The sequence below is a fragment of the Erigeron canadensis genome, chromosome 7, assembly GCF_010389155.1.
Source record: "Erigeron canadensis isolate Cc75 chromosome 7, C_canadensis_v1, whole genome shotgun sequence".
Taxonomy (NCBI): domain Eukaryota; kingdom Viridiplantae; phylum Streptophyta; class Magnoliopsida; order Asterales; family Asteraceae; genus Erigeron; species Erigeron canadensis.
The window spans coordinates 6,697,547-6,724,728 of NC_057767.1; the positions used below are offsets into that span (position 1 = coordinate 6,697,547).

The following is a 27,182-nucleotide window of genomic DNA, read 5'->3' on the forward strand; positions in this document are numbered from 1 at the left end:
TCTTACCAGGTGCACCATATGCTTCTAGTAAATGTGGTTTTATGGCTAGCTATCTCGCTTAGGGAACCCTCCCAAGTATTTTATGCAAGAGTTACATATATCTGATAATCTGATGCTTTGTGCCCCCCTCCCCCCCTTTTAACTATATTTCTGTCAAATCTTATACTTTGAAGACAATCTTTTCACTTCAAAACATGACGGGTGTTTAATGTTTAGTGAAACCAGACAAATGAAAACATTTGCAACACACAAAATCTAGTTTGATAAGTTTGAGGGATAAGTTTCTTGGAATGTAACAAATTTTGTACGAATGTCTTCATTGTATGTAATTATCTTTAAATTATGTCTATTGTATGTAAGAAGGCATACGTGGAAATCATATATAGCTGCCATTTGTTAGTTTTTGATTGGTCGGATACATTTTTTTTACATATAATAGACATAATTTAAAGATGATTACATATAATGAACACAACTTTAGTTATTTTACACTATAGACATTCGTTTAAAGTTTGTTACATTTCAGGATACTTATCCTTAAGTTTGAGCGAAAGCCTTAACGGCCATACTAATTTTCCTAAACCTACATATATACTGGATTATCATTATATGTTCAGATCTGCGGTGCTATTTGAAATACTTTTAGATCCTCTAGCTTTGTGTATGGTATGGTTAGCATTTTTACGTCTTCATTGACACTATTAGTCTCGGACCCTCCTCTGTTAATGTTTGTACGATTGGATCCTTTGGTGTTGATGTTTGTTATTGTCGTCTATTTTGTTCGAAGTTATCTTGTGCCCCCAGTTTGTCTAAAATAGTCTCGACAATCTGGATTAGGCATACTTGAGTCCAATATGGTTCTACATGAATAATGATATCCAAAATGACTTCATAATTCGGAGCAAGATAATCGTGACACATTAATCTGATATGCGCATGCTTAAACTGAAACTAGTTTCTTAGGATAGCCAGTTTCAGCTCATTTATTTTGTATCAAGTTGAATTTGTGTCGCGTTAGTTTATTACGTTGATCGTGTTATTTCTGCTTGTATACTTCTTTGTTTATCACTCCATACTCCTAATGGAGTGATTTTATTAATTTGACAGTACAACTGAAATTGTTTTTGGAGACTGCTTAATTTTAAACTTTTGGATTTAATCAGTGATATCATAAAACTTCAAGACTAGTCTATAATCTACCCTTTTTAAACTATAACTTCAAGACTAGTCTATAATAGTTTCATATAACTGTTCAATTTTAAACTATATCTATTATTGAATTATTAGTTTTTGTCCATTCTTTTTTATAAATAACTAAGTATACTACTTTATCAAAAACTTAAATATATTTAAAAAGCCAACTAGCTAGAGCTAACAATCACCAATTATTTGCCACCAATTATTGGCCATGACTAGTTTTGCCCATAACCTCAATCACTCAATGTGTTTCTGACAAAGAAATCGAAAACAATGGTACTCGGGTTGTAGATGGTGTAACTGGAACTGTATACAAATCTCTTCCACAATTCCTTTTTTAGAAAGATCATATATATAGCCGCCTTATCCAAACAATATGTTAAATTATCCACACCAACAACACATATATTAAGAGAAGAGATACATACGTGTCATATTAGAGATGCCACATGTGAGCTTTTAAAGAACTCCTTGGGGTGATTCTCAGAGAGATGACATGTTCAATGCAAAACCAATTTACGTGTTTGTTTTTCAACAAAGAGATTTCGTTATATATATAGATAGAAAAAAATTCATATAGATATGTATACAGGGCATACATAATCTTGTATCAATAGATTGATATATATTAAGAGATTATATTTTATTATTATTGATATAGATATGGATGATGGTGAGTATGAAGTGGTGATAATTGGTGCGGGTATTTGTGGATTGGCGACTGCAGTTGCTCTTCATAGGAAAGGCATCAAAAGTGTTGTAATGGAGAAATCAGAAAGCCTTAGGAACGACACCGGGACGGCAATTGGAATATGGCAAAATGGGTGGCGAGCTTTGGATCAGCTTGGCGTCGCCGACAGTCTTCGCTCCACTGTCATCCCTATTCACAGGTAACTCTCTCTCTATATATATATATATCTTTTTTTAAGAAAAAAATGTTGAGCTTATTTTTGAGGTCGCTCTTGGTTCACATATTTCAAATTGGAATTGAAATTTAATTTTCTGAAATTGAAACTTAATTGACCTTTTAATGTATTTGGTTATTTAAAGATGAAGAAATTTCATTTTGTACAAATGCAAATATTTTCTCGTCTATGAGATCTTCATTCTATTGGGAGGAGAAGGAATTTCTTTCCATCCTTGAATTATCAAAAATACAAAAAATTCTGTCAAATTTAATTCTTTCAAATTCTTTTTTTATTCTCTTCAATTACATTGTATGAATTTTAAATTAAAGAACAATTTTATTAATTAATAATTGTGTTGTATTATATTTACTAGTTAGTACTTCATTTATATATTTTGTAGTACTTCCTTTTTTTAGAATAATAATGTCTTTCTTCTATTGATTTGTTGTTAAATATATTTACTCACTAACAATCTGATAATTGTCTCAAATTGAATAATGTTTTACTTAAGTGACAAGATTACAATAATGTCTATAAATTTTGAAATACTCGGCTCATTTGAATCAGTTTTTGAAAAATTGTATTAAAGGTAAGTTGATAAGTGATAACTTATTTTATTTTATATTTAAAAGTAAACATTTATTTATTTGAGACAACCTAAAATAAAATGGCAGATTTTGAAATGGATGAAATATTTAGCATAAAAAACAATAGTTAATATTTAGATAGTACCATTGACTAAGAAAAAAGTGTATATATAGACAACTTTGATTTGTGTTTTAAAAAACGACCAGAAGGAGGGTAACCCAACCAGTAACCTGACCACACTATCTGCGGCGATGTAGCCGTAGAAAGTCACACACCCTTTTATCCGTACACTGTTGACTATGACAATTGACAGACACTTTTGCCTTATTCGACTTTCTGCGGCGACATCACTGCGGAAAGTCGAATCAGAAAGTCGAATAAGACAAATGTGTCTGTCAACTGTCATAGTCAACAGTAAAAGTCTCTGTCGATGCCGCAGCGGATAGTTGCAAAAAGACAAAACCACACTGCAGATCAACAGGGTACTTTGTGTATATAACCGTGTTTTCAATTTCATTTTCAATGCAATTTCATTCGCTTTCGTTTTCAAAACATACCACAATTTCATCCGCTCTCGCTCTCTATCGTTTTCATTTTACTAAAATTTTTGATCTTTGGGTATGTATCCATCCATACATTTCGGTTTCATTTTACAATACATATCCGTACTTATAATATAAATGTTTATATATAGTATAGAACTATTAGTAATATATATCCATACTATCCATACTATTAGTAATATAGGGGTTGGGTATTATAAAACAAGTATTAAAGTAAAATAAATAAGACATGATCTTGACCCTTGGATCATAGTTAAATTGATGCACGAAGATTCACGAAGCAATTGATGCACAATGATTTTCATGCTGCACGGTGATCTTCAGTAAAGAAAAACCTATTGTTTTATTTGTTTTACTTTAATACTTGTTTTATTTTACCTAAAACCTAGTAATATATGTCTATACTATTTTCTACCTTTATATATGTATCTTACGTAAACATATATATATATGAATATAGATATAGATATTATACTTATGTGTAATTATGTATATAGTTATTGTAGTAACTATCTATAATCCTTTATAAAAAGGATTGAGTTTAAGAAATTCAGCATAATTTTTGTTCCCAAAATATCCCCACTTTATTTCTAAAGTTTCAAACTTACCATTCCACACAAAAAAAACCCACACATCTTAGAAACACATATCCACACAAAGAAAAAACCCACCGGTATCTTTCTTTATTTTTCTATAGATGCCTCCGGCGCAGGAATCAGATCCCCACCGGTGTCTTTTTTGTTTGTTTTTCTTGAATGTTTCGTATGTGATCACCGTAAAGCTGCCGCAACACGCGGACACCGGGCTAGTGTATATAAATATGGATACCATCAATAGTTACTGAACTAGATGTTGACATGTTTACTTTAATTGTTTCAGATGGATAGTTTGGAGGATATTTGGGCAGACCCAGAAAACGTACGTATTGAAGTGTCGAATGATGAGTTTGAGACACCTGATGCAGACAGTGAATTTGACTACGAAGCTGGAGACTTGGAAACCGAGGAGGTGTTTGCTTCCGTCGAAGAATTGACGGAGAGGGCTCAAAGAACAGCACTGGAGTTGGGTTATGTTCTAGTCAGACAACAGTCGAACAAAAACTCGTTAAAGGTGGTCAATAAAGTGACACTAATATGTCACCTCGGTGGACCACGCGATAAAAGGTTAATTGGGCCACCCAAACAGTCCAACAAGATAAGGTGTCCCTTTACTCTGGAAGGCCGCCTAGGGTATGATGGTGGTTAGAGGGTCACTGTCAAGGAGTGGAAACACAATCATGATCCAGCTACAGTATGCATACGCGAGACGAATGACGGAAGAAGAAAGGAAATTTGTGGGAAACCAATCGGATCGCGGTATGTACCTACGCCAGATCCTGGTAAACCTCAAAAATGAATTTCCAGGAAACCTGACTCGAAGAGGAGACATTACCAACAATCTGAAATCGAGACGGAGGTCGGGCCAAGCAGGGCATACTCCAATGAAGGTACAAACATCATATTAGTGATTATGTACTACGTTGTTGGAAGTGACTTATTTACTATATCTTGTTCACTTGTCGCAGGTTATGTTCTCATTACTGCAGGAGAAAAACTACTTTTACCAGTTTACTACAAATAGTAAAAATAGACGGTTGGAGAACCTCTTTTTCATGCATCCAACATCAATGACCCTATGGTGCGCATTTCCCTGGGTTATTGAAATAGACTCCACGTACAAAACCAACGTGTACAACATGTTGCTTGTTGAGATTGTTGGCGTGACTTCAATGGGCAGGACCTTCAGCTTAGCATATGCTTTTATCGTAAACGAGCAGGAGGTAAATTATCAATAGGTGTTACAATCTCTCAAGTCCACCATTGTTGAAGGCTTTGCCGTTCGTGTCGTTCTAACTGACAGGGAGCTGGCTCTGATGAGAGCACTGAAGGTTATGCCGGAAGCGAAACACCTACTGTGTAGGTTCCACATATAGCAAAACATAACCAAACACTGCGAACCGGCATTGCGGTTGAAAGATATTGACATTGAAAGGCTTAACATCTGGTGGAAAAGAGTCTATCAATCTCGGACTCATGACGAGTTTAAATCATACGAGAAAGAGTTAAAGCCTGGTAGAAGCTGTCCATGAAGTCGTAGGTGATCTTACGAGTTTCTTAGTTGAGCAACCTAAGGCCCAACGGAAACATTGGTTGTCAAAGATAAAGGACATGTTTAAGTCGGGTAATACACAAGTGAAAGACCCACCTGGGTTTCGGAAATCCAAGTCCAGTCGACCGAGGCCTGAAGAGGTGCCCGATCTGAACAAAAACCCACCTATGCAGCCCGCGAGACAAAGTGAGTACGCGCCCACCAAATGAGGGTTCGCGAACACACCTGATTTTTTGATGACCCACAGAGTGCGCAACACACTATGTACGAGCTGTCCCAATCCTGACATCTCCCCGATACACACAACTTGTTCAGGGAGCTTCAGGCCTCGGTCGACTGGACTTGAATTTCTGAAGCCTAGGTGGGTCTTTCACTTGTGTGTTACCCGACTTAAACATGTCCTTTATCTTTGACAACCAATGTTTCCGTTGGGCCTTGGGTTGCTCAACCAAGAAACTCGTAAGATCACCTACGACTTCATGAACAGCTTCTACCTGGCTTTAACTCTTTCTCGTATGATTTAAACTCGTCATGAGTCCGAGATTAGTAGACTCTTTTCCACCAGACGTTAAGCCTTTCAATGTCAACATCTTTCAGCCGCAATGTCGGTTCGCAGTGTTTGGTTATGTTTTGCCATATGTGGAACCTACATAGTAGGTGTTTCGCTTCCGGCATAACAACCTTCAATGCTCTCATCAGGGCAGCTCCTTGTCAGTTAGAACGACACGAACGGAAAAGCCTTCAACAATGGTGGACTTGAGAGATTTTAACACCCATTGATAATTCACCTCTTACTCGTTTACGATAAAAGCATATGCTAAGCTGAAGGTCCTGCCTGTTGAAGTCACACCGACAATCTCAACAAGTGGCATGTTGTACATGTTGGTTTTGTACGTCGAGTCTATTTCAATAACTCATGGAAATGCGCGCCATAAGGTCATTGATGTTGGATGCATGAAAAAGAGGTTCTCCAACCGTCTATTTTTACTATTTGTAGTAAACTGGTAAAAGTAGTTTTTCTCCTGCAGTAGTGAGAACATAACATGCGACAGGTGAACAAGATATAGTAAATAAGTCACTTCCAACAACGTAGTACATAATCACTAATATGATGTTTGTACCTGCATTGGAGTATGCCCTGCTTGGCCCGACCTTCGTCTCGATTTCAGATTGTTGGTAATGTCTCCTCTTCAAGTCAAGTTTCCTGAAAATTCATTTTTGAGGTTTACCAGGATCTGGCGTAAGTACATACCGCGATCCGATTGGTTTCCCACAAATTCCTTTTCTTCTTCCGTCATCCGTATCGCGTATGCATACCCCTGCAGATCGATAGCTGAATCATGATTGTGTTTCCACCCCTTGACAGTGACCCTCCAACCACCATCATACCCTAGGCGGTCTTCCAGAGTAAAGGGACACCCTATCTTGTTGGACCGTTTGGATGGCCCAATTAACCTTTTATCGCGTGGTCCACCATGGTGACATATTAGTGTCATTTTATTGACCACCTTTAACGAGTTTTTGTTCAACTGTTGTCTGACTAGAACGTAACCCAACTCCAGTGTTGTTCTTTGAACCCACTCCATCAATTCTTCGACGGAAGCGAACACCTCCTCGGTTTCCAAGTCTCCAGCTTCGCAGTCAAATTCACCGTCTACATCAGGTATCTCAAACTCATCATCTGGCACTACAATACGTACGTGTTATGGGTCTGCCCAAATATCCTCCAAACTATCCATCTGAAACAATTTCAAGTAAACAAGTCAACATCTAGTTCAGTGACTATTGATGATCCTTATTTATATATATAGTTACTACAATAACTATATACATAATTACACATAAGTATAAAATCTATATCTATATTCATAATATATATATATATATATGTTTACACAAGATACATATATAAAGGTAAAAAAGAGAATGGACATATATTACTAATAGTATGGATATATATATTACTAATAGTTCTATACTATATATAAACATTTCTATTATAAGGACGGATATTTATTGTAAAATGAAACCGAAATGTATGGATGGATACGTACCTGAAGATCAAAATTTTCAGTAAAATGAAAGGGATATGAAAATGATAGAGAGTGAGAACGAATTAAATTGCGGTGTGTTTTGAAAACGAAAGCGAATGAAATTGCATTGAAAATGAAATCGAAAACGCAATTATATACACAAAGTACACTGTTGATCTGCAGTTTGGTTTTGTCTTTTTGCGACTATCTGCGGCGACATCGATATCGACAGAGACTTTTACTGTTGACTATGACAGTTGACAGACACTTTTCTTATTCGACTTTCCGCGGCGACACGCGGAAAGTAGAATAAGAAAAAAGTGTATGTCAACCGTCATAGTCAACATTGTACGGATAAAAGGGTACGTGACTTTCCGCGGCAACATCGTCGGGGATAATGTGGTTGGGTTACCCTCCTTCTGGTCGTGTTACCCACCACCTTTTTATATAAATATTCCTTATGGAAAATAGTGAGAAATAATTTTAGAAGTGATAAGGAGTACTTGTTTAATTAAACTACTTTTTATGTTGATACGTCAATAATTTTTTATTGTGCGGGTATGTGTACATTTTACGAGTCTTATACGGATATTAATATCCCAGAAGATATAAATTTAATAGAGGACAATGGCCTACTTAATGGAGTTTTACTATAAAATCAATTGGTGATAAAAGGAGTAGTTCATTAGTTTACATGTTGAATTTGTGTTTCACAATCATTAATGTGTCTTAACGAGCTATCCAACTAATAAAACTATGTGTTTTAACATATTTTTTTTTTGTCTATGTACAGGGAACGAATTGTATCATTGGATGACGGGAAAGAGCAACTAATCTCCATGTAAGTTGCACTATGTTAAAATTCTTGGGTTAAAAAACATCAAAAGAAGCATAGTTTTTCTTGGTTTTCATTGTCCCTTTTTCTTAATAAAACAAAATTAGAAGTAACAATATATATGTTTTGTAGTTTCAAACGGGTAAATGGTTATGGGTCTTTTAAATTTAGATGTAGGTAGGTAGCCTTACAGTATGCCATTTCTAAATTTTTCCCCTCAGCTGATACAGTTAAAGAACTTGACAATGATGAAACTAATCTGGATTTTAGTAAAAAAAAAATAAGGGATGGTCAAGATCAAATTTGATTTATTCACACATTTGATCAGTAGAAATTTTAATGAATCATATGTAAATGAACCTCCACCATGACAGACAAGGAAAAATATAAGTTGTTATTATAGATTATTATTGTATAGTACTCATAATGTGTTTGTCTAATGATGAACAATAGCAATGGTGAATTTCGAGCCTTAAGAAGGAAGGATATTATAGACACCCTTTTTGATGCTCTTCCTCCAGCAACTGTAAAGTTTGGCTGCCAACTTGAATCTATAAATACTGACACCGACACTGCTAAATCGGTTCTTAGGTTTCTTGATGGAAGCTCTATTATAGCCAAGGTATTAACTTTTTTCATAAAAGAAATACAAGTATGCTTAGACGATTCTTGTTCACCATGTTTCCACTTATAGGTTGTAATTGGTTGTGATGGTGGCAATTCAGTTGTTGCTAATTATCTTAACCTCAAGCCTACTAAGATATTCTCTTTATGTGGAGTTAGAGGTTTCACAAACTATCCAAATGGTCATTCATTTGACCATGAGTTTGGTCTTTTCAGAAAAGATAACATTCTTGTAGGGAGGATTCCAATGGATGATAATATGGTCTATTGGTTTTGTGCGCATCCTTATCTTCCTGAAGGTTGTTTATTATGTTTATGTAGAGTTTGATTCAATTATTTCGTTGTTCTTCTTTTCGTAGCTGATTTTATCTATATTTTATGATATACAGATGAAAGAACTTGGGAAAGTCCCGAGTTGATTAGAAGATCAACCTTGGAAGTGCTAAGCGCCCATCCGCAAGAAATTGAAGAGATGATAAAAAATGCAGACATAAACTCATTCTCTTTGGCACGCTTAAGGTATCGCACTCCATGGGACTTGTTAACAGGGACATTTTATAAAGGAGCAGTTGTGGTTGCTGGTGATGCTTTACATGTCATGGGTCCATTTTTGGGCCAGGGTGGTTCAGCAGGGTTAGAAGATTCAGTTGTGTTGGCTAGACACATAACTCAAAAGGGCTTGAAGCAAGTAGGAAATGAGAGGAAGATAATGGTTGAGGGGCTTGGGGAAGCGTTTAATATGTATGCAAAACAACGGCGGATGAGAGTTTTACGATTGTCATTAGAAACTTATCTTACCGGGATGCTACTTGGAGCTACTTCGCGCCTAAAGAAGGTTATGTATTTTATGGTGTTGTCTTTTCTGTTTCCGATCAAAAATGGTCATGTGGATTATGATTGTGGTAGTCTTTGACAAATCTAGTCTAAGAGCTTCTTAATTACTTGTTTTAAAAGTTCGACTGTAAGGTGTGATAAAATAAAATGTTCATCGAATGGACTTTTTACCCAAAAGATAAAGCGTTTATAAGGCACATGATGTTAGTATAGTATATAATTGTAATTAGGTTGGCTCGTTGGCCCTATTGTATATAGCCCATCATAGTACACAAATGTAATTATATATTTACACCTAATGTAACATTGGATTTCATTGATTCTACATGGTATCAGAAATTTAATAAATCCTGGACCTTTCTTTCTTATCTCATCAATCTAATTTTAGGGTTCTTGGTTCAGCCGACACCCTTTATTTTCTTTTTCTTCTTATATGTTGGTTTGTCTTTTCAATGATTAGAAAGCACACCAATATATTATTCGTTGCATCTATCACGAATTAGTCTTTGTCTTCTTGCTTTACAGAAGATTGTTTTCTTGCTTTTCTTTTAATTATTCTCTTATATGTACACATAAGTATATCTTACAACCATGACAACGGGTTCATCAACACCTCCTGTCGCTCCACTTCACAAAGCATATAGTATCACTACTATCAAATCGCAAATCCCTCTTACCCTTGATCTCAACCATCTCAACTATGATATATGGACCGACCTTTTCGAAACCCATTGTATCGCATTCGATGTGATTGATCACATCGACGACACATATGATGCTACAACTACCAATCCAGACAACAAACCACCAACCAAAGCCGAGTGGACCAAACTCGATTATATTGTCCAAAACTGGATTTATAATACTATAACATCGGATGTCCTCGCCAACGTCCATGCTAGAAAGGCCACCGCTCGTGCAACTTGGCTAGCTATTGAAACCCTTTTTCGAACAAACAAAGAAGCCAAGTCCCTTCAACTCGATAATGATCTCCGTAACATTACTCTTGGCAATATGTCTATCAACGACTATTGCACAAAAATAAAGACCATGGCTGACCTTCTTAAAAACATCGGCACTCCTGTTCCGAATAACAATCTCGTGGCATACACTCTCAATCGTTTACCCTAAAAATGGAATGGGGTAACCCGCACTCTTCGTCTACGTGAAAAACTACCAACATGGATGGAAACTCGAGCGCTATTGCTTGGCGAGGAATCCAAGTTGGAAGAAAAACGTCTTGCAGATCCCATCTCCACTGACAACTCATCCTCTCCTAATGTTTTGCTCACCGGATCTAATGATCATCACGCGGGAATGCAGCGGACGGGAGAAGAAACGATCGTCGTAATGGTGGGCGCTGAAATAATCAGCTAGCCCAACAATACGGGTGGGTGTTTATTCCACCACCACGACCTAACACAAGACAACATATGTCTCGACCTCCCACTGGAAACAACACCACAGAAACTTATTTTCATGCAAATTGGAATAAGCCTAGCATTCTTGGCCGTCCAATTAATTACCCACCTGCCTATTATCCAGCAGGTCCAAATCAGCAAAGCCCACAAGCTTATACAGCATTTCCAGCAGGCCCAACAGCTTATGCAGCTCCTCCAACAGTCCCAACAGCTTATGCAGCTCATCCAACAGGCCCAATAGCTTATACAACTTATCCAGCAGGCCCATCAGCCACTCCAGCAAACCTGTCAGGCCCATCAGCAACGTTAGCAGGCCCATCAGGCAACTTACAGCCCACAAATGGGCCTTTATTTGGATCTGGTCTGCCCACTAACCACACTGCCTTATTTATTTAATACCATGACTTTGTAGGACCCGGGACAATCAGGTTGGATCATGGATAGCGGTGCTATTGATCATGTTCATTCGGATGCAAGTATACTTAAATCCATTTCTAATAACCTTGATACTCATTCTATTTTTGTTGGTGATGGTTCATTAACTCCTGTTGTGACTACTGGGCACACCACCTTACCAAACCCATTTCGCACGCTTCATTTAAATAATGTCCTTATTACACCAAAAATTATTAAAAACCTCATCTCTGTACGTAAATTTACACATGATAACCGTTCAATTGAATTTGATCCCTTTGGTTTTACTGTGAAGGACTATCGCACCCGTCAGCCTCTGATCCGATATGACAGTACTGGACTTCTCTACCCAGTTACATAGACCCCCTTTCAAGTTTTCACTGCTACCACTCCATCCATTTGGCACCAACGTCTTGGACACCCTGGTGACCAAGCCCTTCACCATTTAATTTCTCGTAATTTTATTTCATGTAATAAAGTAAAGTCTAACGTGCTTTGTCAAGCATGTCAACTTAGCAAATACGTCAAACTTCCGTTTCATCTTTCTAATTCAGTTGTTAGTTCGCCTTTTGATATTATACACTCTGATATCTGGACATCTCTGATATTATACACTTCGTCATAAGTCTGATGTATTTAAAAGAATTTGCACTTTATAGCGTATGTTAACAATCAATTTAAGTGTAAGATTAAATCGTTTCAATGTGATAATGGTGGTGAATACAATAATAAAGAGTTTCATGATTTCTTTGCCACCCATTGAATCCGTTTTCGTTTCTCATGCCCACATACCTCACAACAAAACGGTAAATCTGAACGCATGCTTCGTACCATCAATAATACCATTCGTAACCTCTTGTTTCATGCACACCTTCCTCCTACATATTGGGTGGAAGCTCTTCACATGTCCACCCATCTCCTAAATATTCTCCCCTCATCCACTATCCACAATGACACCCCCCATTTCCGCGTCTTCAAACAACATCCAACATACATGCATCTCCGTGTGTTCGGATGTCTATGCTTCCCTCACATCCTGAGCTCTCACAAGCTCGCCCCCCGATCCTCACCATGCATGTTTCTCGGATACCCATCTGATCATCGTGGTTTCTGTTGCCTTGATCTTTCTACTCGAAAGATCATCATCTCTCGTCATTTTGTCTTTGATGAGACTATTCTTCCCTTCGGCTCTGTTACCCCCACTCACTCACCTTCATACGAGTTCCTTGACTCTTTGTCTCCTTTATTTCGTCCGGAGTTCCAGCCACCACCACTAACGATGTCCTCGGATTCAGACAACCCCATCTCACCCATATCACCCACGTCATTTCCTACACCCAGCACCCAAAACACTTTACCCATGACCCCCACACCACCCCCACCCGCCCCGCCTAGTCATCCTATGTTGACCTGTGGTAAATGCGGGATTACTAAACCCATAGATCGCCTCAATCTTCACACCACTTCCGCTACACCGGTGCCTCGGTATATCTACAGACTATTAAGGACCCTCACTGGCTTAAAGCCATGAATGAGGAATATCAGGCTCTTATTAAAAATGGTACTTGGGTTCTGGTTCCTCGACCACCGGGAACTAATGTGGTTCGTTGTATGTGGCTCTTTAAGCAAAAATTTAATGCTGACGGCTCCCTCGCACGTTACAAAGCTAGATTAGTCGCTAATGGTAACAGTCAGCAGCTTGGCATTGATTGTGACGAAACATTTAGTCCTGTTGTTAAGCCGGCCACCATCCGCACTGTCCCAAGTCTTGCAGTTTCTCGTCAGTGGCCCATTTATCAGTTAGATGTGAAAAATGCCTTTCTTCATGGTGATTACAAGAGAATGTTTACATGCATCAACCACCTGGATATCGTGATTCTAGATTTCCTGACCATGTTTGCCACCTGCAACGATCTTTATATGGTCTTAAACAGGCCCCGCGTGCTTGGTACCAACGTTTTGCTGATTTTATGCAGCAACATGGTTTTCAACGTAGCAGATCTGACTCATCCTTGTTTGTCTATCACCATGGGTCCTTAATTGTCGACCTTCTTTTATACGTTGATGATTGATATGTCGTATTTTATACCCATTTCCCACGGTTTAGTTAATTGTTTTTATATGGTTTAAGAGTCGTTTTCATATATATTTGGTGCGTTAATGGTATTTCACAGGGCCGTCTCGTTGACTTTAGAGGCCTTGTTCTAATCTTATAAGGTAGGCCCTCATATTGTTATATAAATATTAACCATATTACTTATACAGAGTATCTATATATTTTTGTTCTTAATCTTCCATTTTCATTGAAGATTTATTGTACAAATTATATCAAACTAAAAGTGTTCTTCTTGACTATAAAAAAATATTAACATTTTAACTTAACAGTAACACCAACTTAAAAAATCTCAAAGTAAACATAAGCTAAGATAATTCAATTTGGAGAATACACAGATACAAATCTTAAATGATATAATATGTGTACGTTGGGCTGATTTGTGAAACTTGGAATTAAAATGCGAAAACATGAATCATAGAAAGGTGTATACATAAATCAGTATTAATACTTGGTTGATATTACATACTCCGTAGTATATAAAAGTTGGGCCCAATATATTTTGTAGGCCTTGTTCCACTGAACCGGTTGAACATGCTCTCCTCCGGCCTCTGGTATTTGTTAGTGTTTCAGGGTGTTAACATGTATTTAAGCGTTAATTTGGAGAAAACGATGTTTCTAGAGTAAAATGAGTGCTTACGGACGTTTTACGAGGCACGAAACTGAAGATTCAAAGCTGGTCAACGAAAGTCAACGCACACTGCGGCGCAGCATGAGCATGCGTCGCAGTTTCACGTTTCAAGGATTAAAATGCTTCGCAGTCATGTGAGACTGCGACGCAGTGGTACCAAACTCAAGTCAGATAAAGTCAAAGAAAGTCAAAGCAAGTCAAAGGAAGACTGCGACGCAGTCTGGAACTGCGGCGTTCATAAAACCCTAACTTTTACTTCCAGCCGATTTCTAGAGCTTTGAAGCAGATTTTCGTCAGATTTCTTTTCTTCGAAGAACTTCATTACGATTGGATTATTTCTGTTACTCGTTTTCATTCCTTTGTATTCGGTAACGATGAATTCTCTTCATTAATTTGATTTGTATTTGTATTTTCATATGAGTGACTAATCGCCTTTTCATCCATCTTGATGGAGTAAAACAATATGTAAGGATTGCATACATTTTAGAATTCAAAGTTGATTACATTTAACGTTATATCGAAATCTCAGTGTATTTATTCTTTATAATTTATCTTGAATTGATTGGTGATTTATATGAGTCTTAAATGGTACAAATGATTAGATCTATGATGGGTACAGTAGATAATTACTCAAAGATAATAGGAATAAATGTGTTGACAGTTGGGTACAATCGATAGGTATAATTGTTAATTTAATAACCAAAACCATTGTTGAATTAGAAAAGTTATAAAAGATGTCTTGGGGTACCGGTCTTTATAACGGAACTAGTTTATACAAGAGAATCAAAGTATTTCACTAACTTGACGGGTACGGGGTTGGTGCTTAATTTGAGTCTCGGTTATTTAGTCAAGTAAATTGGGTTTGAACTTCATTTCATATGCAATCCGAACATGTTGTTGAGCGAAATCAAGATGGGTGACCTTTAAATTATTGTTTAATACAACAACTCCTCTTTTCGATTAATCCTGAGGGATTACTAACTCTTTTACTAACTATTTGCAACGTGACAATTCGTCCACAAAAGACCCTTTTTATTTGAATCATTTCATTTGAACAATTGCTTTAAGAAGTCCTTGTGTTCGACCTCAGATTTACCGAATTTACTATACTGCATGTGATGTGACCAATTTATACTCATCGTCCACATCATTATTGGCCATATATTTAAGTGTTTTAAGTCGATTTTATGTGCATTTGGCGCGTTTACGGTGTTTGTTAGTGTTTTCAGGCTCTAAACAGGTTACACGTTCATTTGGTACTTTTTCGGAAGATTTCTTGGCCTAGAAGTTGATTTGTGTTATCGAGAGTTGATTTAAATGGAAAAGATGATGAAGCTCGGCATGTATTCGAGATCGAAAGAAGATTGTTCGACATAAGCATTGACTGCGCTGCAATGGGTATGTTACATGGCCACTGCGCCGCAGCCATTATCCACGGAGCTCAAAGTGAATTAACCCCATTGCGTCGCAGTGGGGGTTGCAAGGGTTGACTGCGCCGCAGTCATTGGATGAAGAATTCTGGACGTGGATTCGGACTGTGCCGCAGTGGAGGTATCCATAGCCACTGCGTCGTAGTCGTAGGAAGTCAAAGTCAAACCCAGGAGACTGTGCCGCAGTGGGGAGCATCACTTGCCCACTGCGCCGCAGTGGATGCACGGGAGCTGAAGCCCTTGGACGATTTTTGCATCAGATTTGGAGAAGTAAAAATAAGAAACACAACCGTAATTCCCAACTTATCTAAAATCTTTCTAGGAGCTGTTCTATAAGGGTTCTTCAATCTCCAAGCAAGTTTTCTTAGGCAGATTCATTGAAGATTCACGAGCACTCATCTAGATCGTATCTACTTTTATTGTCTTGCAATTTCAATTTCTCAACGATTGGTACATCATGTTTCTCTTTAATTTTAATCATTATTTTGAATTGATCATGAGTGGCTAAACAATTTATCATCCACCTTGATGAAACTAGACGAATGATGTGATTGCAATATTTTTAATTCAAAGGGTTTATTTAATTATCATTGTTCCGTGATCTTGATGATTTAATTCTTTTCAATAATTATTATGATATTGGTTGCATATAAATTCTTCGTTGGTGGTACCAGTTGAATGTATATGTGATTTTAAAATGGTTGTTTGTCTATGAGCAATTATTACTAGTTCATGGCATGGTAGTGAATATCATTTTAAGAGAAGTGTAATTTTGTCAACGTAATTTATTATGGTTGGTGGTACCACGTTATTTTTACATAGGGCCAATTGATAATTTGATAGTCAGTAAAACTAATTGTTGGAAGAATTATCTTGGCATTGGTGGTACCGGTCTGGGTAATTCAACTAGCAACTTAGGTGATTTGGTAATTTGTTCACGGTTGGTAGTACTACGTGAGCACCTTAATCTTTTCACGACTATCCTTAAACTCAAATGAATTTTTTCTTAATTAAATACAATCACATTTGAAGTAAAGTGAATTCAAGGTGGATGACTTTTATTAATATTGTTTGAAGTTCTTCTTTACTTTTATGCAATTTGGCTTTCAAATTTATTGTCAAAAATATTTGCGAAGTAATACCCATTTTTCCAAACCATTTCATCAAACAACTAGTCAATCCAATCCCTGAGAACGAACACGGTCTTACCTTTTAACTATATTACAAAAAGTTGGGTCCACTCCCCGTAAGTGCGTAGTAGTGAGTTTTTAGGAGATTCTGGTTTATAAATTTAAAGCTCGATTTGGCACATCAGCATGCGATCAGGTTCACTGCCTGTTAGTGTGTAGTAGTCAGTCGCAAGGTGATTCGTGTTTTATAAATTTAAGACTAGATTTCACATATCAATGACATCATACTCACCACATCATCAATGTCTTTGTTGCACACCATTATTGGCATGCTTGGTCGCGAGTTCTCTATGACAGACTTGGGCACTCTTAACCATTTTCTCGGGATCTCTGCCACTCGCAGCTCTAGTGGTTTGTTTTTATCTCAGAAGAAGTACGCTACGGACATCCTAAAGCGTGCTAATATGTTAAGCTGCAACCCTTGCCGAACGCTAGCTGACACACAGTCGAAGTTGGACACCACGGGCCCTCCGGTTGCAGACCCCACACTATACAGGAGTCTTGCAGGTGCTCTTCAGTATCGTACATTCACTCGACCCGACATCTCTTATGCTGTACAGCAGATTCATGTTTCATCCACAGATGGTCTTGTTGCATATTCTGATGCTAATTGGGGCGGTTGGCCGACTACACGCCGCTCCACCTCCGGATATTGTGTATTTCTTGGCGATAATCTTCTCTCGTGGTCTTCAAAGCGCCAACATGTTATCTCTCGATCCAGTGCAGAAGCTGAATATTGGGGTGTGGCTAATGCAGTAGCAGAAACATGTTGGCTACGTAATCTTCTATTGGAACTACACACATCTCCTACTAAGGCCACCCTTGTCTATTGTGATAACATCAGCTCAGTGTACCTGACATCGAACCCAGTTCAACATCAGCGGACTAAGCACATTGAGATTGACAATCATTTTGTTTGTGATCAGGTTGCCTTGGGTAATATTCGGGTTCTACATATCCCCTCTCGGTCACAGTATGCAGACATCTTCATGAAAGGGCTTCCTACTTCACTTTTTACAGATTTTCGATCCAGTTTGAACGTTCGGATTTCTCCTCCCGATAAAACTGCGGGGGGATGTTAGTAAAGTATATAATTGTGATTAGCTTGGCTCATTGGCCCTATTGTACGTAAATAGCCCATCATAGCCTACAAATGTAATTATATATTTGCACCTAATGTAACATTGGATTTCGTTGAGAAAAATATTATTCAACACATGATTTATACTTCATAAATTGTAAAGTATCAATGTATTGGTAATTTCATATTGTCATCGTGTGCATCTTTAACTAAAGCTCTAATCAATTGCTTTGGCCGATGATGAAATTGATGATCGATTCGCATTATTCACGTGATAGTATGTGTTTATGAGTCGGGTTATTCAAAGAAATTGAGTTGTTTAGGTTTAAAAATCTGGTTGGACCAGGTTAGTCAGATGAACCAAATTAGGATCTCGGGCTGTCTGGGTTTAGTGTAGTACTTTGCGGAGATTATTATGTTAAAGCAAACAATGAAAATTGGATAACAATGAATGATGTTACCCACATAACATACAGTTACATTAAAACCACAATGATAACGATAATATGCCTTACCAACAGTTACCTCAACTAAAATAATGACTATCTAAGGACAATTATATGATATATCTTAATAAATTTGATATCTAATCCAGAGAAAAAAACTCATACAAAGAAGCTAAAACCTAGAGTTAAAGATACTTGTTCAAAAACTACTTTGTTGCATCCACGCCAGGTTCGAATCTTGATAATGCCCTAAAAGGTTTGATCTACCATGTGTAGATAGGTATAACATTACTAAGGCTCCCTCACTACATTTGCATGTAACACGATTTGAACCCATGACCCCCTAGGAAAAACAACAAATTGGAATACATAGTACACGAAACATGTACTTGTAAATAAAATAAAGATATGAACTAACTTTCAATAGATTCTCTAGCAACACACCACATCTATCTAAAATATACTTAAAATATTTTCTAACTATGTGTATCCAAATTATTTCTCTATTTATTCACTAATTTAGATATTTCTACCTAACATACCAATAATACTCTTAACAAAATTATTTACAACATATATCCTTTAACATTTAAAATAACCTCAATACCTATTTTACATCAAACTTTTACACAATAATCTCACGTTACTGCTACCATCACCGACACCACCACCCATTGCCTAAGGTCCCCTAATAGTTTGGGCATTTAAATTTATGGCTGAAAATAAATATATTATTGGGGATTTTTTTACATTTAGTTTGACTTTAGTTATGAGTCTAAGGAATAAAGGTGACGTGCTATTTCAAGTCGATATTTTCATTCAAGTGAAATGCGCCTTCTTTTTAGTTATCATTAAATATGAAAAAAAATATATGGAGAAATATATGAATGTAAAAAACAATATTTTTTTCAGTTTTTTATGAATTTGAAACCTGTGATGTGTTAAAATGAAAATGACATTTAAAAATAGTTTTTAAATATAATCCAACCAATCCGAATACAAGAAAATAAAATTTTCAATCAATCAGAAGCGAGAGAATTCATTCTTTTTTTTTCTCTGCTCTACCGGCAATATTATATATATAATATATATATAGGGTAAAGTTATTTTGAGAACCCTTTTTTTTGCGAGAACCTTTGAGAACTTTTCAAATCAAGCCCAACCGATGATTGTCCTTTACATGAAAATTGTTTTTTTATTGTTTTCTGAATAACTTATGTGTAATTTTGAAGTTTATAATTGTGTGAAGCATGGATTATCATCCGTTATACAATTATGTGGAGATTTGGATTATTGATCACATGTGCACGAATATTGCTATGATCACATGTAATCATAGCAATATTTGAGTGACTGAAGTTGTACAATAGGATTATAGGAAAGACACTTTGGTGAAGGGTAATACTTGAAGAAACAAAGACTAAAAGAGCGACCAAAAGTGAAGATAGTTGACACTTGATATGTTTGGAAAGGATGGTGATATATTTAAAATTATTATATATATATTTTTTTTGAACAGCTTTAAGATTATCTCTATCTCTATATATATATAAAAGCCTATCAGAAAGCGCTTACGTGGCGCTCTTTGAGCCCGCCACCTCAACTTTTTCTCACGTGGCATCACGAGAACGATTCAAGTGACAAGTCATCAGCACGTACGCAACTTATCCGATGATGTGGAGTGTCTACTTAAACATGTATATAAACCAGTAAATCATCTTTCAATAAAAAAAAAAGCTAAAGGTAGGGATTAAACCCATGACCTCAAGGTTACCATGGCATAACATTTGTCAATTGAACCACAATGACTTTTGTTTCAAATTTAGAAAACCACATTACTTAAATGCTTATAATATTACTTTCCCATCAATTGCTATTCTAGAAAGGAAATAAATAGATTTATGTTTTCTTTGCCATCTATTATTATTATTATTTTTATTATTCTTATTATTAGTGTTATTTTATAATAATAATAATAATAATAATAATAATAATAATAATTATTATTATTATTATTATTATTATTATTATTATTAGAATACTATTATTATTATTTTAACAACGATATTATGATTATTGTTGTTAAATATAATATGACAGATTATAAGATTATTGTTATTATTAAGAATATTATCAATGGATAATCGTGTTATCAATGGGTTTAAAGATTAAAATTTATTAGCTTCTTAACTCATGTACTTTTTTATTAAAGTATTTATTGATCGTGGGCTACATGACTCATGGTCACTCAATAATGCTTATCTATTGTTATTAATATTAATTTGATCAATACAATTGTTATTTGTGAAATTCACTTTTTATTGTGATCATGATTGATATTCCACCAAATTTTTACAATAATATGACAATACTCTAAGTAATATAGAAATATTTTTAAACTAGAAAGATTGAAAATCATTGGGTTTAAGGTTGCATATACCTCGTCCAAAAAAAAAAATTCATATGATTAATCACCGATCTCAGGTAATAGTTTTATTTACCATTAATTTCTGTCATTTAAAGATGTCGTCTTTTATCTCTATTATTTGAATAGTCATGGGATCGAGATTACTTGAACATTACTACTTTTCTCCTGTTGTTGATGTGTTTTCTTCATATCCTTAAGATTATGGTTCTATGAATTGTATATATAGAAAATGGAAGATGATGATGATGAAATGTGTATGGGTAATTAGGTATGGATTTGAAAAAAGAAATAATGAAGACCGAATGATCACAGCTAAACATCAATCTTTTCATTATTTTTCTTCTTTCACCCGTATAGGGATCTATATTCTATTTGTTTGATCTTCCTTAATACTTTAGCACCATATGTCATCAAATATTTCTTGTATTTGATTTATAAAGAAACTATTATTTATAAATTTTGTTTAATATATAATACTCCAAAGTAGAGATATAGGTAGATGACGATCGTCTGATTTCATGCTAATTTAATGGCTTTTTGTGATGATTGTAGGTAATCAGTTTTATTTACTATTCATCGTCATCTTAGGGTAATATTATTGTTATTATTATTTTTATTAGTAATCATATTAATGTATCTCGGTTTTATTGTTATCATATTAATATATTACTCCCTCCGTCCCACTAAACTTGTCCACTTTTATATTTTCAAAGTCAAACTTTACGAACTTTGACCATAAATATTTTTGTTTGTGTTATATAATATTTGATGAAAGTTATATGAATTGATTGTGTTTTAGATGTGTGTTTTATTGGTATAACTTTTATCGACTAATATATAACATAAATAAAAATATTTATGGTCAAATTTTGTAAAGTTTGACTTTGAAAATATAAAAGTGGACAAGTTTAGTGGGACGGAGGGAGTATTATCAAGGATTTCCAAATCAATGGGTTTACAAATCAATGCTATTATTATATGATTTTTTTAATTATGATTTTAATATTTGTTATTAGTATTATTGCCAAGAATATTAAAATCATTAAGTTTATAAAATTGAAATTCGTTGATTTAGTTTCATAAAATATTTACCTGCTTGATCACTCATAGTTTGCAAATATCACTACAAACTGTAATACTAGAATCATTGAAAATCTCCACTAGGTCTAGAAGTATTATCACTCACAATTTTACTGATGTGTGTCTACATTATTTCTTTTATAATCAGTTGAGACTTTGTTTTCAAGACAACAAGATGTGTTAGTAATTGTCAAGAGGTATAACAATGTCGAATGAAAGCCAATGAAAATACAAATGGTGGCCTGGATGGGATTAGATATAGTAGCTTGTGTTGGTGACCACTTTTGTGAACAATGTTGGCAATACGAATGGTTTTTTGGTAAGATTATTCTTATTGCATTTCATTTACGATGAACTATATAAGAAAACTAGAATAGCCCGATGCAATACACGGGTATCACTTAGTTATATTATATTGGCTCATTGTTCTATTGAACATAATTGATTCAATCCTCCTTTCTTCATTTTTTGGAGCTTGATGCCTTGCTTATCATCAAGATATTTTTGCATAGTCACCCCTTGGCTCATTGGCACGCTATCAGGACCTTCTTTTATGTTGCAAGCCGCATGCCATGTCGACTATGATTAATTGTCGTAGTTGATGAGTTAAAAGAGCCCTAGACTCATACGATTACCATGGTATACACATAATTATAAGATATGAACTCGTTATTCTATTAGTCAAATTAATTAATTTTACATAATTGAATTCATAAATAATTGTAATAATAATTAAAGTGTACGTCGGTAATTTCATATGGTTAGAAGCATCGTTAATTGAAGCCCAATCCATGTTTTTACATATTTTTGAAGAAAGTTAACAATAACAATACAAATATATATAGACTATTTTCCGTAGCGCCAAAAGTCCATCTCTCCATGTAATGATACTTGATTGATTTGTTGCATTGATGAAGACGATGATGCATTTGTATTACTCTCATACCTCACCACCCTTTTTGATGAATCCCCGTCTCCATCGGTTGCCCCAATATGAGAAGTATTCACTAGTCTATCCATCATCCCCCATTCGTTTCCAGTTGCATTTACCATGCTTTGAGCCGGTTCACAGGTTCCGATCTCCAAACCAGGCTCACAAGTTTGGTATGCAACTGGAAGCTGATTTTCACAGCTTCCACTGTCACAGTCGCCATGGTTAGACATTAGTTGTTTAACCATGACGGGTGAATCTTCAGATGGAAGATTGGAAAAATCGTAACCTAAAGGTTTGTGAGTCGGTATGAAATTTTGAGCTTGGAGATGAGGGTAAGAATGAGGAAGGTGACCATGGTTGAGCCCTAAATCAACAAAGGTTTGTAGATTTTGGTGTTGTTGTTCTTGATGGTATGGTAAGTATTGATGGTTATCAACTCTAGCGTTTGGAAATGAACCATGTTGGTTCGGACCATGGCTAAGTTGATCAGATCCCATGCTACTTCTTGATGACCCGTCGTTACCTCCAACCTTAAACAAATTCTTCTTCTTGAATACCCTACAAATTACCCATCCATCCTCCTGAAAAAGTGGTTAATTCGTTGACAAAAGTCTTTTAGATAAGTCACTATTCACTTAAGATTAAAGAAAGAAGCAGCAGATTTAAAGGACACTGTGATTTTATATATATATGAATGTATTTTATTTTATACATGGTTCAATGGGTAGCTAGACACAACTAACCTAATTATTAAATGAATTTTTGGGTCTAAGTTCAAATTGTTAGACATGATTATTAATTAATTAAGCATATATATAATAAGATGTAACTTACAGGAGATGTGAGCGAGGGATTGAGAGGATCATGATGATCATCATTATCTTCTAGTCGATATTCATGCATGATCCAATCAGTCTTTTGGCCGTGTGGAGCTCGTCCCCGATAGAAAACCAGGGTTTTCCTCATACCAATCTTTTCAGAAGTGTTGCGAATACATTTGTCTCTCCCAGTTGCCTTCCAAAATCCAGCGTTCGTCGCTCTGTTCGTCCTTGAACCTGTCGGGTACTTTCTGTCCTTGTGGCTGAAAAAGTACCACTCGTTTTGCGGCGTCGATCCGATGTTGCACCTTTCTGTAAGAATCATCAATCTCGTTTCAGTTAGGAGTAAAAGTCATCGTTTGTATTACGTATATACAGATAATGTACGTTTTGTTAAGTTTGACCAAATAGTTTATTTGAAAGGAAGTAAAGAAAGAAAGAAAGAAACTTTATCTCTTCCGCTGGTTTTGAGCCTTAATACTTCGACGGTGTACGGAGGAGGTTAAAATGTAGGCAGACCTTACCTCTACCTATGTAGAGAGTCTACTTCCATTTCTACTTAAATGGTAGAAAAGACCCTTCAACCTTTGCATGGGATGAGGATCAAACCATGACCTCTGTTTTCAGAGGCCAAAGTGTTTAATTACCACTGATCCGACCATACTTGTTTTTTTTTGTTTTTTTTTATTTTTTATTCTTTTTTTTAGGAAGTGTTACCAAATATTTAACTCACTAGCTATACTTTACAGTCATTCCTTTAAGTCATTGTAAATTCAGTTGTATTTCTAAAAATTTTCTATGTTTTCAATGATTTTTTCGAGTTTTAGGCATTTTGATATATAGTTATCTCTCCTTAAGTTAGACAAATACGTCTTTACGAGTTTTATAAGCAAGTTTAAAATTGATAATTAATACATTGATCTATATCGGATATTCGTTTCACCCGTAACACTACTAAAACTACTGTATATATTATTATTTTTATTTTCCGAAGAAACAAAATACACATAACTTTATTAACGGATTGTGTAGCCTAGACTACCCCCTTTGTTCTATAAATTTACGCCTGTGGCTAAATGTAACCACATGACTAAAGCTACTTTTCATTACTAGATACTCGTACATTTTATTAATAGAATTATTGATATCTTATGCCTACTTTTGTTTTCCAATTTTACTATTAGATGTAAAACGTTTAGTTAGTCCTTTAACACTAATTTGAGATGATGAGCATAGTGTCCGCCTGTTGCAGCGGCGGTGGAGATGAAGGGCGGTCGTGGAGATGAAGGGCGGTCGTGGAGATGAAGGGAGACGGTGAAGAAGGAGGGCGACGGCAGTCCGGAGAGTGATAAAAGGTAGAAGAAATTAAGTGTATTATGATTAGAGAGAATTAGATAAATAAGGGTATATAAGGATTTTATATTTAAATAGGGGTATTATGAGAATACTGAAAAATATGCTTAATTTCCAAATATAAAAAACTAATATGCTTTATAAAGGTTTATATTTATAAGTTTATATATTATAGATAACTCATTCTTAATCAGTAAAATTTAAGTTTGTTTAATTTTTGTATGTGACATTTTTGAATATATATATAATTTTTTCTTTAACTTTAATTTTAAAAAAAGCTTGTTTTCATTAAACCAAGCTCGTACGTAACTAGCTAATTAGTCAAATTCAACATCAAATCGTTCGGTCTGTCACTCAATTATATTCTACTTTGTTTCATACTTAATTTCATTTTCATATATAAAAGATTCGTAAGTCGTAACACAATATATAGCCTGATGATGTTTTTATTAACACACTAATAACATGCATGCAATAATTCTATTCTAATACATATATAAAAGAGCTAATTATATTAAATATATATCCAAATCAAATAACAAAACTAACCTTGAAGATCCCATGGCTCAACCTTGTTCAAGTCAATTTCTCTAATAACATCCATATCGAATTTCTGGAAAGAAATTTTCTTCTTCAAGTAGTAATGAAGCAGTTCTTCATCCGTTGGATGAAACCTAAACCCCGGTGGAACACCTCCACTCGACGAAGCCATCACACGCTCACTAAGTGCTTATAATTCTTTTCTCTAAATAGATATACGTATCGATCTTTTCTTTTTCTTTGTTTTACGAAAAAGGATCGGATCGATCGATCATATATCAGTCTAAAATTGATGTGCAAAAAGGTTTTATATAGTGGTTAATAATGTTTATATATATTTTGTGAGGTGTCAAGGAATTGAAGAAGGGATGTGAAAGTTGAAGGCCGGTGACTACGCCGGCGGTGTAGCTTAAAGCTAACGTAGAATGCAAGTCATAGTATTTGGACTCTTAGACATGATCCCATGCAATTTCAACTTCTTTCCCCACGCGCTTTTCTATATGCGCGTGTATACATGTACTTTCCCGCTTACAATTTTTTTTGTTACACTTCAATCTGCATGAACCGAATTTGATGATACAATTGTGCTTGGATGTCACTCTAAAAATAAAGAAATAAAAAAAAAAATTCTCTCATTTTAAATGTTTTAGTTTAAGGTTAAGTCACTGGATAACTAATGTACTTTTACTCATTTACATGGTTACCCATTAAACTGGATTATTGATATATATCACCCACATATATACTTTTTAATTTTTTTACATGGTTACCCATTTTTTACCTGATAACCTGTTGTAATAAGTTAAACTTTTTTTCTAATTCAAAATTCATAAGTTCATTTATTTATATGCTTATCTCTCTTCCAATATGGGTTAATCATTAGTTATAAAAAAAAATTGGATCAGGAAGGCAAAGATCAAAAATCCAATATACAACTTGGATCAGGAAGGCATCAATCATCTCGTGAGGGACAAACTCAACAAAAACAAACCAACTTCTTAATTTGATACATCTCGTTTATATTACAAATATCCCATGGAAGACCCATATCCGAACACTCCATAGAAGACCCAGATTCAAGTTGAAGAAGACCCGGTCGGCCTTACAGATTTTCTTTGTTTTCAGATGCGAACTTTTCAATCCAGATTCAATAGGCTTGAATTCTTCGATTTTTTTTATCAGATTCTCTTTGTTTTTCAAACTTTGTACACACATATTGTATATGTTTTATATATACACATATATATATAATTATAGTACGCGGAGTATTTGTTTATGTATCAATGGAAACAGATGCATTAGGAATGAATTTTAAGTCTTGTTTTGATATTTTCTTTTACTTTTTATTAATCTTAAATCACAAGCCCAAGACTTATTGTTGCTTTCATCTATATACTGACTTGTTTTGATTTATTAGTATTTCTGTCCTTTTTGTCTTTTCTTTTATCCGTTTTTTAGAGAACGAGGGATATTCTGACTTGCATATTGATAGAAAAATGGATGAATGTTGAATTTGGAAAAAGTGTAATGATTTTTTTAATGAAAGAAATATTTTTTTAGGGTGATATTGATG

At 35.3% G+C, this 27,182-nt stretch overlaps 3 protein-coding genes across 4 annotated transcripts; 2 read left to right on the forward strand and 1 right to left on the reverse strand.

The window, feature by feature from the left end:
• Positions 1–1,376: 1,376 nt before the first annotated feature.
• LOC122607178 (monooxygenase 1-like) lies at positions 1,377–9,907 on the forward strand. Of its 2 annotated transcripts, none has more exons than XM_043780105.1 (5): positions 1,377–2,087; positions 8,231–8,278; positions 8,726–8,894; positions 8,967–9,195; positions 9,286–9,907. In XM_043780105.1, exons 1-5 carry the CDS (start codon positions 1,861–1,863, stop codon positions 9,807–9,809), a joined length of 1,197 nt encoding a protein of 398 aa, XP_043636040.1. In that variant the 5' UTR covers positions 1,377–1,860; the 3' UTR covers positions 9,810–9,907. The 2 variants fall into 2 exon arrangements, with proteins under 2 accessions (XP_043636040.1, XP_043636041.1); XM_043780106.1 differs by lacking the exon at positions 1,377–2,087 and adding an exon at positions 7,393–7,799.
• A 414-nt stretch (positions 9,908–10,321) lies between these two features.
• On the forward strand, positions 10,322–10,861 carry LOC122608866. The gene has a single exon (XM_043781940.1). The coding sequence runs from the start codon at positions 10,322–10,324 to the stop codon at positions 10,859–10,861; it is 540 nt and encodes a 179-aa protein (XP_043637875.1).
• Positions 10,862–22,810: 11,949 nt separating this feature from the next.
• LOC122609534 (protein BEARSKIN2-like) lies at positions 22,811–25,781 on the reverse strand. Its single transcript, XM_043782570.1, has 3 exons — positions 25,619–25,781; positions 23,733–24,028; positions 22,811–23,479 (listed from the first exon to the last, which is right to left on the reverse strand). Exons 1-3 carry the CDS (start codon positions 25,779–25,781, stop codon positions 22,811–22,813), a joined length of 1,128 nt encoding a protein of 375 aa, XP_043638505.1.
• Positions 25,782–27,182: the final 1,401 nt, after the last annotated feature.